The following is a 13,745-nucleotide window of genomic DNA, read 5'->3' on the forward strand; positions in this document are numbered from 1 at the left end:
TCCAGTTAGCAGATGATAGTAACAAGAGTATTGGAAAGAAAGTTAAGAAGATGAAGAAGAGAATAAAAGAACTCGACAAAAAAGCAACAAAAGGGGAATCAAAAGACACAGACGACAAAAAGAGGAAAAGAAAGAGAAAACCAGAAGACAACAACAAGTCAAACTTAAATGCAAAAAAATTAAAGCCAAAGAAGATGACATTGAAATGAACAAAATAAGTAGACGTCAAATGAGAAGGCTAAGAGCTAAAGAAAAAAAGAAAAGTAAAACTAATAAGTAGGAAAATCTATCTTAGGTTTTATTGCAAGTGACCATCTATATATATGTATTTCCATTAAAACATTTTTTAGCTATTTTTCGCTAAAGTAAACTTGAAAAAAGGAAACTTTTTATGGACCTTAGCTAGTTATACAACACAAATGTGAGAGAACGAGTCGTACTGCGACTTGCTCCCTCACATTTTGGCTACAACATTTAATGAACTGAAATCAAGAGTCTTAACCCTTTAAATCCCAAGATCTGATAGTTAATTCTCCCCTCTAGCTGCTACTCATTTCCTTGCTAATTAGTTATGAGAACTTGCTGCTAGATCAAGATAGCAGCTTCAACCTGACAAGATTGAATATTCACATTATCTGTTTGCTGAATAATGTATGGATATTGTAGGGAGAAGTTTTGTGTTAATCACTTCTAGGAGTTAAAGGGTTAATGCATTGTTTTTATATCTCACTCATAGGGAATTAATTTATCATCACCTCTCTAAAATACTGAATTTCATTGTATAATTTGTTTAGTTTGATTTCAAAGCACCAGGTGTAAATTAAGATATTTTCACTGATGATGATGTTTAATGTTGTTCTTTTTATTTAAGATTTTTACCTGATGTCTGCTGAATTGTACTCTGTTTGCAAGACAACTTTTTGCTTCAAATACACAACCATTAATACAAAAGAAAGAGAGCCCATAACATGTCATTAACCTTGCTGTTTTAAAATAAAAAATGGGCTTTATACATTGAATTCCGGTTGAGTGGTTACTGATCCCTTGCTTAGTTGGAGCTGGTCAAGTGGTTAACCCTTTACACTCTTACATTGTCAGTCATATTCTGTACCCTGTCTTCTTTGCATCCCCTTGGATCCCATTTCTTATAGTACAGACTAGGAGAATTTGTTTGACAATCAGGAGCCTCTTAAATTGGAGTTAATTTCCACCATTGTCTTCACTTTTACATTTGATCCAAGGGTGATACTGTAAGCAGAAAGGAGAAGCCAGTCGCAATTTGGGGGTTTTAAGGGTTCACTGATGGAAACAGTGAATGATAACCGAAATTTAGCATTTTCGTAGACCGTGCTTGAGATAGTGCTGTCAAATTACGCATTTACTGAGCAACAGCAAATGCATAATATTTAGTTTGACGTTCATTGAGCCGTACAAGGCTAGATTTGTGAAAAATACGACAATTTTTTTTGTTTAAAACTAATGTACAAGCACACAATATTCGTACATTTTATGTGTTTCGGCTTTCAATTATCAGCTTATGTAACCGCGTGTGCCAGGTACACAAAGTTCAAGAGTTTGCTACACAAAGGTATAACATAACTAGTGGCTAGATTCTATGTGCGTACTACGATTAGAGACTTCATAACCCTACCTCAACAGTCATAACCTCCAAATCAGTGCTTGCCTCAATACTTGCGAAGAAGTGGTGCTTATCGTTTTTGTAAACTAAGTGAACAACTAGCCCTAGCCAACGGTGTACCGTGGGAGGTCTGGGACGGATGGATAATCCGACTCGTGATTGAGGAATTAATCAAACTCGATCAAACACTCGATTAGTGATGTAGGTTATTATAGGCCTCGATTCTCGATAAGTCTTGTTAGGCTCGGCGATAAGTCGAAATCCATTTAGATAGTAAATACAGACATGGGAAATAATATCAGGCTCGGAAAATAATATCAGAGACGGGAAATAGCAGACAACGAGGAGGTCTGAAAGAGGCCAACAATAACGGACCCTGTTAATTGATTTCCGACACGAAAATTAATTTTTCGATAGGGAAAATACCCTGACTGATTTTTGAACGGTATGTTACGCCATACTGGGTACAATTTGCATGTGAGCGAGATTCTTATCTATATTGAACATGATTCTTACCTCTCAGTAAAATGAATAACAACTGCTGCCAACAAACAAAAACCAAAGACAGACCGTGGACAATCTAACCGCTCGGACACTCCTTAATTCTGCGGAGGAAGAACTTCCTCCGCAAAATATTTCAGGCCTCTCAAATGTCACGCAACTAAGGGCTGGGTCGCATTACAGACAATTTTGCAGAAAATTGTTTGCACTAGGGGCTAAAATCTGTCAACACATCAGTTTTCGAATGCGACCCCTCATCTCTGTTTTTTCAAAAATTCCAAAATCGGGAAAAAACATCAAAGACACCGGTGTGCTTGGATGGGGCTGACCTATTTTTCCAAATGTCGAAAAACCAAAGGAGCCCGCCGCCAAAGCTGTCAACAGTCGAAAGGAATGACTCTCAATATTGACGGCAAAGTCACGAACGTTGGAAAGAGCGCGAACTTCATCATTCACACTGACGTTTTCATCGCGTGCGGTTCGAAGCTACAGCATGGACTAGCGAGATTTTTCCCTTTCCTTACAACGGCCATTTAATGCCGAGAGGTGAGAAGTATTCCTTCCTTCAGGACCCGGGCAAAACACCCCCAATTTGGCCTGCTGTGGGCGTCGAACAAAGGAAACCTTAGAGTCACTGTTACCTTGTTCGGCCGCATGGCAAGTGTCGTGACTGAATACAATATCACTGCTCAAATTTCCTCTGTGTGATTGACACTTGCATTTCACTTGTTGAAATGCAACAGTATGAGCTCAATTTATTTTCATTTCCGGTCTGAAGCAATTTGATTTTCCAGCCGATTTTTTTGAGCCAAAAGAAAAATTGGTCTGTCATACGACCCGGTGTCACAGCGGATTTGGACCCCCCTACCAAACTTTCCTCTTAAGCATCGTTTGTATCATATTTGGTGACTAATTCTATTTGCAAGCTTTTTGTCGATGTTCTTTTCAATCACAACACAATATTCTTCAATAAAGGTAAAGAAAACAGCCATTTCATTCCAATTCTGCCGCATTTATTAGAGCGAGTCGTACAGTATACGTAAGAATTAGATGCGAACAAACTACTGCATTAGAATTATTGAAATTGTTATAATAAATCTTTGCTTCTTCTGATGCGAATCAACATTGATAGTGGAGACTATTGCGTCCAGTCACAAAAATTATCTAGTCTGATTTTCTGCTTAAATAACATTAAACAGTTTCTGAACAAGAACGAAGTAACTACTCCTGCTACAAGTCGTTCGTAAAGCCTAAGATAAGTAAAAATAGTTTGTGTAGTGTGATCGTCCGGGTGAGTGTAGTTCTGAAAAGAACTGTTGTTGGTGACTGACGTTTCGACTATCTGTGCGATAGTCATCTTCAGAGTCAAGTAAGGAATAGTTGTCAGTCGATGATGTTATAAAGTCTGGTCTGTTGAACGTGATTGGTCTGTTTAGCCGTGATGTGATTAGCTGGAAGACTCATGTAGAGTTTGTTAACAGTCATTGGTCGGTTTCGATCCGTCTGTTGTTTGTCGGTCTGTTTGTCGGTTTGTTCACGTCGTTAATGAGTCGTTTGTAAGGTGCTGGTAATTGTTGACATCTGTTGAGAGGCGTCTGTTCTAAGTTAGTGAACCAGCTTTCCAGAGTCAGTCGTTGAAAGTAGTTTGTACTGTAGGTTAAGCATTTAGCAGAGTCCCAGTCGATTCTGTGATTAGTTTGTCGGTGATGTTCAGAAATGTGATTGTTTACATCGCCATTTCTAGTAGATCGTTTGTGTTCAGTTAGTCGCGTGTTAAGGTTTCTACCAGTCTCACCAATGTAGGAGGCCTGGCAGTCGGAGCATTCGATCTTATAAATCGCTCCCTGTCTGTTGTTGGGTTCGTCTTTGTCTTTAACGTTGGTCAGCAAATGTCGTAAAGTAGTTATAGGCCTGTGAGCTACGCGAATGTTGTAAGGTTGTAGGATCCGCACAATAGCCTCAGAAGTGCCTTTGATGTAGGGTATAGTAGCTGTAGTCGTGATAGATGTGAAGTGCCTGTTAGTTTCTGTAGTGTCGGTCACCCTGTGAGTGTTTCGTCTAATGAAGTCAGTGTTGTAGTTGTTTTTGTCAAAAACACGGTCAAGGTACTTGTTTTCGTCAGATAAACTGTCCGGTGTGTTGCAAACAAGTTGCGCTCGTCTTGTCAATGTCTTGATAGTCGTAGCTTTGTGGGAAGTCGGGTTGTAGGATGATTCGTCAAGAAGTCTGTCGGTATGCGTCGGTTTTCTGTATATTGTTGTTCGTAGTTCGTTGTTGTTTCGGCCTACCAAACAGTCGAGAAAAGGAAGCTTGCCGTCTTCTTCGATCTCCCTGGTAAACTGAATGTCGGTGTTTTGTTCGTTAAGGTGGTTGTGAAAAGCGTCAATTTCGTCTTTGTGTACGGCGGTGAATGTGTCGTCTACGTAGCGTAACCAAAGCGGTATGGTTTGTCGGCAAGTTGCAAGGGCGCGTTCCTCGATGTTTTGCATCACAATTTCTGCGACAACAACGGAGACCGGCGACCCCATAGCTGTTCCGTGCAACTGCTTGTAGTGTTTCCCGTTGTACTGAAAGTAAGTCGATGTAAGGCAGAGGTTAAGTAGGTCCATAATGTCTTCTGTCGGTAATGGTAGTGCATCAGTAGACTGATGGATGGCGGTTTCAGTACACTGTAGAGCCAATTGAAGTGGAATACTGGTGAACAGTGATTTCACATCAAAAGACACGAGTTTGTAGTCGTCAGGTATCTGTACGTCTTTGATAGCGTCAATAAAGTTCTCAGTTGATTGTAGTTTACGTCTCGATTTGTCAGTCAGTGGTTGCAGTATCGTCGTAAGGTATTTCGACAGTTGGTACGTCGGGGGCCCACAGAATGAGACTATAGGTCGCATAGGTATCCCAGGTTTGTGTAGTTTCGGTAGTCCGTAAAGTTTAGATGGTTGTGGTACAGAGCACCTCAGCCGGTAGTAGCGTTGAGTGTAAAAGGCTTCAGTCTTTTTGAGCGTAAGTAATTTGTTGTTGAGTTTGCGTTGTAGTGCTGGCGTCGGGTCACGTTTAAATAATTCGTAAGTTTGTTTGTCGTTAACAAGTGCGTCCATTTTGTCATAGTAGTCAGTCTTGTCCATAACAACAGTAACACGTCCTTTGTCGGCTGGTAGTATAACAATTTCCTTGTCGTTTTTCAGTCGTTTCGGTGCTTGTTGTTCGTCTTTGGTTAAGTTGCTGTCAGTTATAGAGGCTGATTGTATCGTGGAAGTTTATCTGACGAAAACAAGTACCTTGACCGTGTTTTTGACAAAAACAACTACAACACTGACTTCATTAGACGAAACACTCACAGGGTGACCGACACTACAGAAACTAACAGGGACTTCACATCTATCACGACTACAGCTACTATACCCTACATCAAAGGCACTTCTGAGGCTATTGCGCGGATCCTACAACCTTACAACATTCGCGTAGCTCACAGGCCTATAACTACTTTACGACATTTGCTGACCAACGTTAAAGACAAAGACGAACCCAACAACAGACAGGGAGCGATTTATAAGATCGAATGCTCCGACTGCCAGGCCTCCTACATTGGTGAGACTGGTAGAAACCTTAACACGCGACTAACTGAACACAAACGATCTACTAGAAATGGCGATGTAAACAATCACATTTCTGAACATCACCGACAAACTAATCACAGAATCGACTGGGACTCTGCTAAATGCTTAACCTACAGTACAAACTACTTTCAACGACTGACTCTGGAAAGCTGGTTCACTAACTTAGAACAGACGCCTCTCAACAGATGTCAACAATTACCAGCACCTTACAAACGACTCATTAACGACGTGAACAAACCGACAAACAGACCGACAAACAACAGACGGATCGAAACCGACCAATGACTGTTAACAAACTCTACATGAGTCTTCCAGCCAATCACATCACGGCTAAACAGACCAATCACGTTCAACAGACCAGACTTTATAACATCATCGACTGACAACTATTCCTTACTTGACTCTGAAGATGACTATCGCACAGATAGTCGAAACGTCAGTCACCAACAACAGTTCTTTTCAGAACTACACTCACCCGGACGATCACACTACACAAACTATTGATACTCCTGGGTTCAAACCATTTACTTTAATAAGTAAAAATGTTTCTATTCTGAACTATTGGAACTCTCAGCTTATTTTCGGATGCAAATCAATATTAATGTCTACGTTTTAACAAAAGTGGAGACCATTACATCGCACTCAATCTTATTTTCTAATTTTAACGATTATTAACTATTGAAGGATCCGAAATAACACCTTAACAATTACAAAGACGTCTAGAATCTGGCGGTCTGCAGACGATGCAGAGCCACTCGCCCTTTCACCGACAATTAGGAATTCTAAATTTACGAGCAGTCCAGTTCGTTCCAAAATTTTTTCGTGGAAGGAGGATGGTACTCACATTTTGTCAAGAGTATTATTAAAATGATAAGTATAAATGATGTAAATAGAATAAGAAAGATGGAAAAATTGCATGAATATCTCAAGATTTTGATTCAATCCCAAGTAAAGATGTTAGGGAAAGTTGTATCGTAGCAAACATCTCAGTAACTTGGTCGACTTGCGTCATTGGCAGCGTCGTTATTTGGGTAAGCAATACTGATTTGTAGATGTCACTATCAAAGGCTCCAACTTATTAATGACCCACTGCGCTTTGCAGGATATTGCAAAGAAGTGAACTTGACCTGAAAGCTGTAAATATCCTTCAAAGTCACAGGGATTCTGTTTATCAAGTATGTTGAAAAGGGGCTCTTAAAGTTTCATTTTCCTACATTGCTCAACAGAATATCATATCGGGATTTATATCGCCTAAAGAATCTGATTAAAGAATCTGTTTAGAACTGGCTGATTAACAATTTTTTCTCCCAGAATTTCTCATATTTTGTGATGCTAACCGTTTTCTGTGTTTAAACATAGTTAATAAAGCGAACTGGGTTCGCCTTATTAACTATGGTTCAAAGCCTCGACAAAGGCGCATCTTTGAATTGAAATTCAAGATAATTCTAAAGCGTAAAGTTAAAACTATTCAAACGCAGAAGGAATTAGGACTGAATAATTGAACAAGACGTGGTGTTTCCCATTGAAATTTAGCTCAACTTAAGTTCTGAGCTGAACAAACGTAATACAAATAACTTACAGTTGACTTCTCTCCTGGACAAAGTTATTGACAGTTCCCACTGAAGAGGGCATCACATTACTTGGATAGAAACAAGGTGTATACAAGATATACAAAGTTCAAAATTCACATATTTTGAATATTTAATTTCAAGACAGCACAGCTAAATATTTCAGTTGACCCATAATATTTGTCCTTTCTCTTTGTTCAATGTTTAATATTCCTATTGTATATAATATACATATATGTACACCAGGTGGAAGAATTTTTGAGTTTCCCTCATTTATGGTCGTGATTTGAGTACCATTACGGAAATGAAAGGAGGAGGTCCCGTTGTCCTGTACGTTGTTCCACTGGTGTGCGGTTTCAGGGGGCGGGATAATCTCCAGGCTTAGTGCCAGTTGTTTGCGAACCTTTATGAGCTAAAATCTCGTATTTGGTTTCGGGAGGAACATAATCAATAGAAGTTCAATAAAAGAACCTTCGGTTGTTTCACGCCTTGCCGACTCCTGACACTTCCTTGAGAAAAAATCGCTTAAATTATATTTTTATCGTAAAATACAGTTATTAGGCTTTCTTCTGATGAATAGTTTGCTGGGATTTTTTAGTGAAACTAGCGTACGTTCGAATTTTTTTCTCGAAGAACATCCGCAAAGGTGTGAAGAGACTTTAAACCGAGTTTTAATCGTTCTAAACTAGATCGTACTAGCTCGTCAGGGGAAGATAATGGCGACATGTGGAATTAAAAATCAAGGATTTACCTTGATATGAAGACTTTATTTTTTTTCCCAAGAGATGTCATATAAAGGAAACTGGACATTGTATTTCTTTCAAAGGGCAAATGTGCCTCAGGTCTCTGTCATATTCGTTTTTTTCAAACGAAATATTTTTCGTTAAGATAGTAAAAACAAATTTGAATTGTGTCTGGCTCTAATTTTTCTTCCCTTCTTTTTTCCCGGCGACTACAGACTGACACTGTTTTACTTAAGGCTTAAATAGTGGCATGTTGTCCCAATATCAAAATAAGCCGTCAGTCGTCCGCCGTAGTCATTGAGATTTGAATCAGTTATCACAAGGTTCTTATTTGGGACGACAATATCACCCATTAGAAGCGCTTATGAACGTGTCTTATATATTCCTTGGTTACTAATTATATCTATAAATCACTATTGACTAAGAATTGCGAAAACCCTAAGTTTATTAAGTCAAGTCTTCTTAATCATTCCACTAATCTAACAGTTGCTTTTTGGTTAAGCATGAATAGACATCTAAGTGTTAGAGGACTGTGCTAGTTACTTAATGATTAATGAACTTAACACAACTCCTTTTAAAGAAATAAAAATATGTAAAGAGAAGTCTAAAGCATCTAAACTATAAAATGCTTGCAGAACTTATCTGATTTTTTAAGTTGCTATGTTTTTCTCTTTTATTTATGATTGTGAAAAAATCCCAATATTGTATCATCACGTCTTCCTAAAGGATGGGATAGTTACATTTTCTTTTGTTTTGTGTTTTTTCTGTCTTACAGATTTGAGTAAGTCAGTTATAAACATTGACCTTGGATGAATGAATATGTCAACAAAAGACAACCGTATTCCGCTGAAATATGTTTTAAGAGTTGAAATTAAGAGATCCTCGCAGCTAAGAACACTACTGAAACGAGTAGTTGTAAATAGGACCTGAAAAAAACTCAGGCCCGTACGGGATTTGAACCCATGACCTCTGTGATACCGGTGCAGCGCTCTACCAATTGAGCTAACAAGCCAACTGGGAGCTGGTCAATGAATTGGGTCCAAATAAACATCCAAGTGATTCCATTATAAAGGGAAAAACTGTTCTTGTTCCTTGCGATATGGAAACAGCAGGTAACAAAACTCAATTGCTCGTATTCGTTGACATCAGAGTAGTAAAACTTGATAACGCACTTATTATAATGGTAAGTAGATCCATGTCAAGTTGTTTTATCCTACAACCTTTGGTCCCTTTCAGTGAAATCCAAATCACAACCACCACAAATGGGAGAAATATCAACAATCTTCCATTCCTTGTTTTCGCTTAAATTTACTTATTTGATTAATTATGTATCAACTTATTTATTTATTTGTCTATTTACTGGCAGTTTTGATATTTCAGCATAAAATATGATGAAATATCATAATATGATGCATAATGTAGCTATTATGCACGATTACGTTATTTACCAGGAGCCCATTAGGTAATGAGCTTCTGCATTTACTGAAAAATAACAGTCCAAGCCTACTTTGTACTAAAATTTTCGGGAACTTTTACTCCACCTTGTTGTTTTTATGTGGGCAACCTTTGATTTCAGTGGTTCGGAAATACTTTCGCATTCAGACTTATGAGAGTACACCGTGAAAACGAGGTTTGGGGGTGAGAGTGGATATTCTGACGTGAACATGCACAAGGCCTATTTTCAATTAGTTTCTAATAAGTACAGTACATCCAATTTTTTGTTGCTAGATGCTGATGAATGGAAGGCCTCATTACCTGTCTGTAACACGAATGCCATTTTCCAGAATACCCTTGATTCGTATATTTGTGCTTGTAAACCTGGAGTTATTGCAGATGGAAGAATTTGCACTAGTAAGAGGATTTAAGATTGGCTTTTTCTTGAAAATTTTAAATTAATATAGATGTGAATGAACATTATGTCGGATCTAACAACATTTATTGTATCTCAGTTTGTACGTGCGCTATGATTGATAAATTTAGCAGGCCTTAAATTACAGTACATACCCCTAAAGTGAACAAGCTTGTTTAAATTGAAACCTTCCCCCTCTATGTGAACCCAAAGTTATGGTAAATAACTTGCTCATCGCGATTTCTCATGATAAATATCTTACTAACGTTTTCTCGGTCAGTATTGTAAGTTACAGAACCTTGCTTTTTTTTCTGCTCGGATTTATGACCATCTTTGTGCCTGGGCCATAAAATCAAGCAGAAAAACAAGGTTTGTAGCTTGGTTTGCGGACCTCTATCCGAAGTGAAGGGTATCTACAGTTGTATAAAAAAAACCGATTTGACACTTTAAGTAGCAATTACAAGGAAACCTCAAAAGAAAATGCCGTGGAATACGTAGAATACATGTGTCAAAGATCTGATTACCAGCGCAACAAGCGTGTTGAAATAATATATGCAAAAGTTCTGAATTTACATTTCTTCCAGCTATACCATCTTGCGAGGCGTTAGGAGTAGAGGATCCAAACATCGTACCTGACGCCCAAATCACTGCGAGTTCCAATTATCTCAGCTGTTATCCACGCAAAGGACGGCTCAATGGAGACAGCGGTTGGTGTCAGCAGTCTTCTAAAATCATTGATAACTATATACAGGTTGATATAGGAGCAAGGCGCATAGTATGCGGAGTCGCCACACAAGGAAAGGCAAACGGATCGTTTATAAAAAGCTACAGGCTCTCGTTTTCTACTGATGGCACCAGTTGGACTGCATATAAAGAGCAAAACGTCGAAAAGGTACAACACGTGACGGTCACTTTTTAGTACGCTGTCAATTTCGTCTATTCTTTAAACATTTTCTAGTCTTAGGTCTTTTTCTGTGCGCATGCGCAGGCTGGGTGAGGATTTACCGGTTAGTTATAGTTAAAATTGATGTAAGAATTATAAATAACGCTCAGGATGAGAGTAATTTCAGTGATCTCCAAAATCTGGAGTTTTTTTTCACATTTTTTCAAATTGTCCTCCTCTCCATCGGAAACATGTAGAAAAAGTGGTCCGGTTCCGCTGTGTCCACAGCGATGGAAATATGATGAATAGATGTCATGATTCTGTCTACGTAAACACATGTTAGCCGTTACGTTTCCGCAATAGAAACACAGATTTTAGCAACACTTCCGTGACCGGAATTTTGTTTTTTCGTCCAGTGATATCAGCGAAGGGATTAAATGAGATGTCAATACATATCTAGAAAATAAATTATATCAGGGAGGGAGGGGGGGAGAGAATCTCATTTAAGTAACTTACCTGAGAACAAATTTTACCCGATGATTAAGTGGTTTCTCCTTTTTTTCATTGCAGATCTTTGAAGCGAATTCAGACTTGAATACCATTGTAAAACATACACTGAATAACCCAGTCCAAGCAGGATACATTCGATTTTATCCCGGCGATCACCTTTTCTGGGTACCCTTGTATGAGGATCGAAGTGTTCGTGCAAGAAAGAAGAAAATCAACAACAGGGCAATTTTTCTGCATGAACCCTCCTTGGTCTTGTGTAATGGAATGGTACAAGTGTTGGTGAATGCTTCAAACAGCCAGACGTGGTCTAACTGTGGAAGTATTGAAAAGTTTTCAACCGCTTCTTGCGTAGTTTACGGGCCGTTTCCCGAAGGTTCCGATAACTTAACTGGCCCTGAGCTGTTCTGTTTTTATTCAAAATGGGGGTTTTGAAAATTATACAATTAACATGTAAGCTACAGAAACAAAATGGACTGGTTAGAGTATCAGTACCTGCTGTGCTAATCTTAAAATTCTGATTAAAAAATATTGCCACGGGTCCGTTAACGGAACTTTTGAGAAATAGGCCCCTGGACCCGAACCGAATGTGTGCATGAAACGCAAGTCGCGTGTATTACATTGACAGTTGTTGTTTTAAGTTAATATTAAGTAAACATGAGAATTAATGTTCTTGTCATCTCAAATAAAAGATTTTTTATTTGCATTAAAAGTTCCCCACTCAAGCCAGTAATTTATTATGATTTCTATAAAAAACTGTCTTCCCTTGTCGTAACCAAAAAAGAACCGAAAGAGAAACGAAAATATGATGTATTCGCAAGCAATTGACACAATTCTCAGTTTTAGGAATTAGAACCGGTTAGGAAAAAAAACATGTTCTATTATGTTTCATGCCCTTGAAAATATGTATATTTTGACTCGTTTTAGTGGTTGATATGAATTTGTTTAGAAAGTCTCGAAGATGGCTGGCAGTATAGTTTGGACGAGTGACAGAACATGTAAGCTTCCCTTGTAGCATTTAAAATAACTTAGAAATAATTTTAAACGCAAGGCTCTCGCCTTTTTTGCGAAACTACCTGCTTCTCATCGATGTCAATCATTTTTCATCGCCAAGAATTTTCTTATTACCACCATTGAGAGGACGAAGGGGAGATGTGTCAGTTAAAAAATCATGACAAGTATTGCAATCTTCTAGAGACACATAGCCACACAATGATTTTCTTTAATTCAAATCTGATAAAATATCAACTAACTTGAAGGAGTTCGTAATGATACTCTGAGCGTCAGAGACAATCGGGCTCTTCTAAATAAAATGAAAATTCAAAAAAGAAAAAAAAATCATGGGATACACAAAAACCCAAAGAACATATCTGTTCGAAAAGCGGTTAACACTGATCTAGAATTAAAAGTTCTGATCTCCCTTGTTTGAAAGTATATATTATGTTAACGTTTTCAGAGGTTGTCTCTTAGTTAAAACAAAAGTACCGAGATATGAGCAGTTCTGCTTAACGAAGAACAGTGAAAATAGATGATGTTTTCCGTATGGCCCTCTTACTTGGTCAGTAAGTATACAGAAGCTTCTAATACTTCGTCCGAACCATAATGACGTGGACGCGATAGAGGAAGCATCAATTAATTATCAATTATGAGGCAGTCAAGGTTATGTCAAAGCAGAAGTTCCTTATTTTCCCGCACTAGAACTGTGCAATCGGATGGTAGGCTTTTCAAGTAAAAAAAAAGAGGAATATGAAAGAAACCGATAAGGTTGTTCGTTTTGATTATCGGAAAGTAAAGTGTAATAGTCTATTAAAAAGATATACGTTTGCGAAAGTTTTTAACGAAAAAAAGAGTTCCCTGTATTCCTTATTCAAAGTACAGACCGTGCAAGTGTGTACTCAAATTATGACCTGCTAATGATATGCTACGAGATGCAGTAACAGAAAACACATCTTGTATTCACTTTTCACATGTGAGATTTTACCAAACCACAAATCGATAGTGATAACAGGATTAAGAAAGAAACATATTGAATAAGCATATGAAAAATAAACAAACAAACAAATCTGCGCGTTTATCTTCTGTCTTTGTCGTCGCCACCAGACGAGTCTTCCCCTACCTAAGACGAGTGTATGGAATTCATCAACAATATTTCCTTTATCACCTCTCACTTAAAGTGCTGTCCATAAGCATTCGACGCTAGCCAAATCCATCTGGAGCGCCTATGCGCGTGTTAAGTGACCTATATTGATACCGTTGCATGATAGTTTCCAAGGTAATCTTCCTGATTGACAGCCACAGCGAATTCGAACTACTGAGTTGGATATCATATCATCAAGGAAGCTTATCAAGTTTACAAGGATACTTCACTTGTTCTTAGAAATGGTCTTCTTGGCTGTTAGCGTTTTGTCATTCTAAATAAAAAAATTCAAGATAGCAGG

At 38.3% G+C, this 13,745-nt stretch overlaps 2 protein-coding genes, 1 long non-coding RNA gene and 1 pseudogene across 8 annotated transcripts in view; 2 read left to right on the forward strand and 2 right to left on the reverse strand.

Moving 5' to 3' along the window:
* LOC113683152 (uncharacterized) overlaps positions 1 to 13,745 on the forward strand; it is a 230,415-nt gene that overhangs the window by 31,040 nt on the left and 185,630 nt on the right. The gene's annotated exons all lie outside the window — the stretch shown is intronic.
* On the reverse strand, positions 278 to 3,580 carry LOC149051929 (uncharacterized). Its single transcript, XR_016187100.1, has 2 exons — positions 1,652 to 3,580; positions 278 to 1,248 (listed from the first exon to the last, which is right to left on the reverse strand). It is a non-coding gene; the product is annotated as an uncharacterized LOC149051929 (long non-coding RNA).
* LOC149051930 (uncharacterized) lies at positions 3,588 to 5,238 on the reverse strand. The gene is made up of 2 exons (XM_089200147.1): positions 4,157 to 5,238; positions 3,588 to 3,591 (listed from the first exon to the last, which is right to left on the reverse strand). The coding sequence occupies exons 1-2, from the start codon at positions 5,236 to 5,238 to the stop codon at positions 3,588 to 3,590; spliced, it is 1,086 nt and encodes a 361-aa protein (XP_089056273.1).
* On the forward strand, positions 9,168 to 11,906 carry LOC149051931 (lactadherin-like; annotated as a pseudogene). Its single transcript, XR_016184926.1, has 4 exons — positions 9,168 to 9,251; positions 9,645 to 9,706; positions 10,479 to 10,809; positions 11,371 to 11,906. The product of XR_016184926.1 is annotated as a lactadherin-like (transcript).

The sequence above is a fragment of the Pocillopora damicornis genome, chromosome 1 (assembly GCF_964200805.1).
Source record: "Pocillopora damicornis chromosome 1, jaPocDami1.2, whole genome shotgun sequence".
In the NCBI taxonomy this organism is placed as follows: domain Eukaryota; kingdom Metazoa; phylum Cnidaria; class Anthozoa; order Scleractinia; family Pocilloporidae; genus Pocillopora; species Pocillopora damicornis.

Bases quoted from the DNA above. Each gene is read 5' to 3' on its own strand.
- LOC149051930 (XM_089200147.1), bottom strand. From the start codon at position 5,238: ATGGACGCACTTGTTAACGACAAACAAACTTACGAATTATTTAAACGT.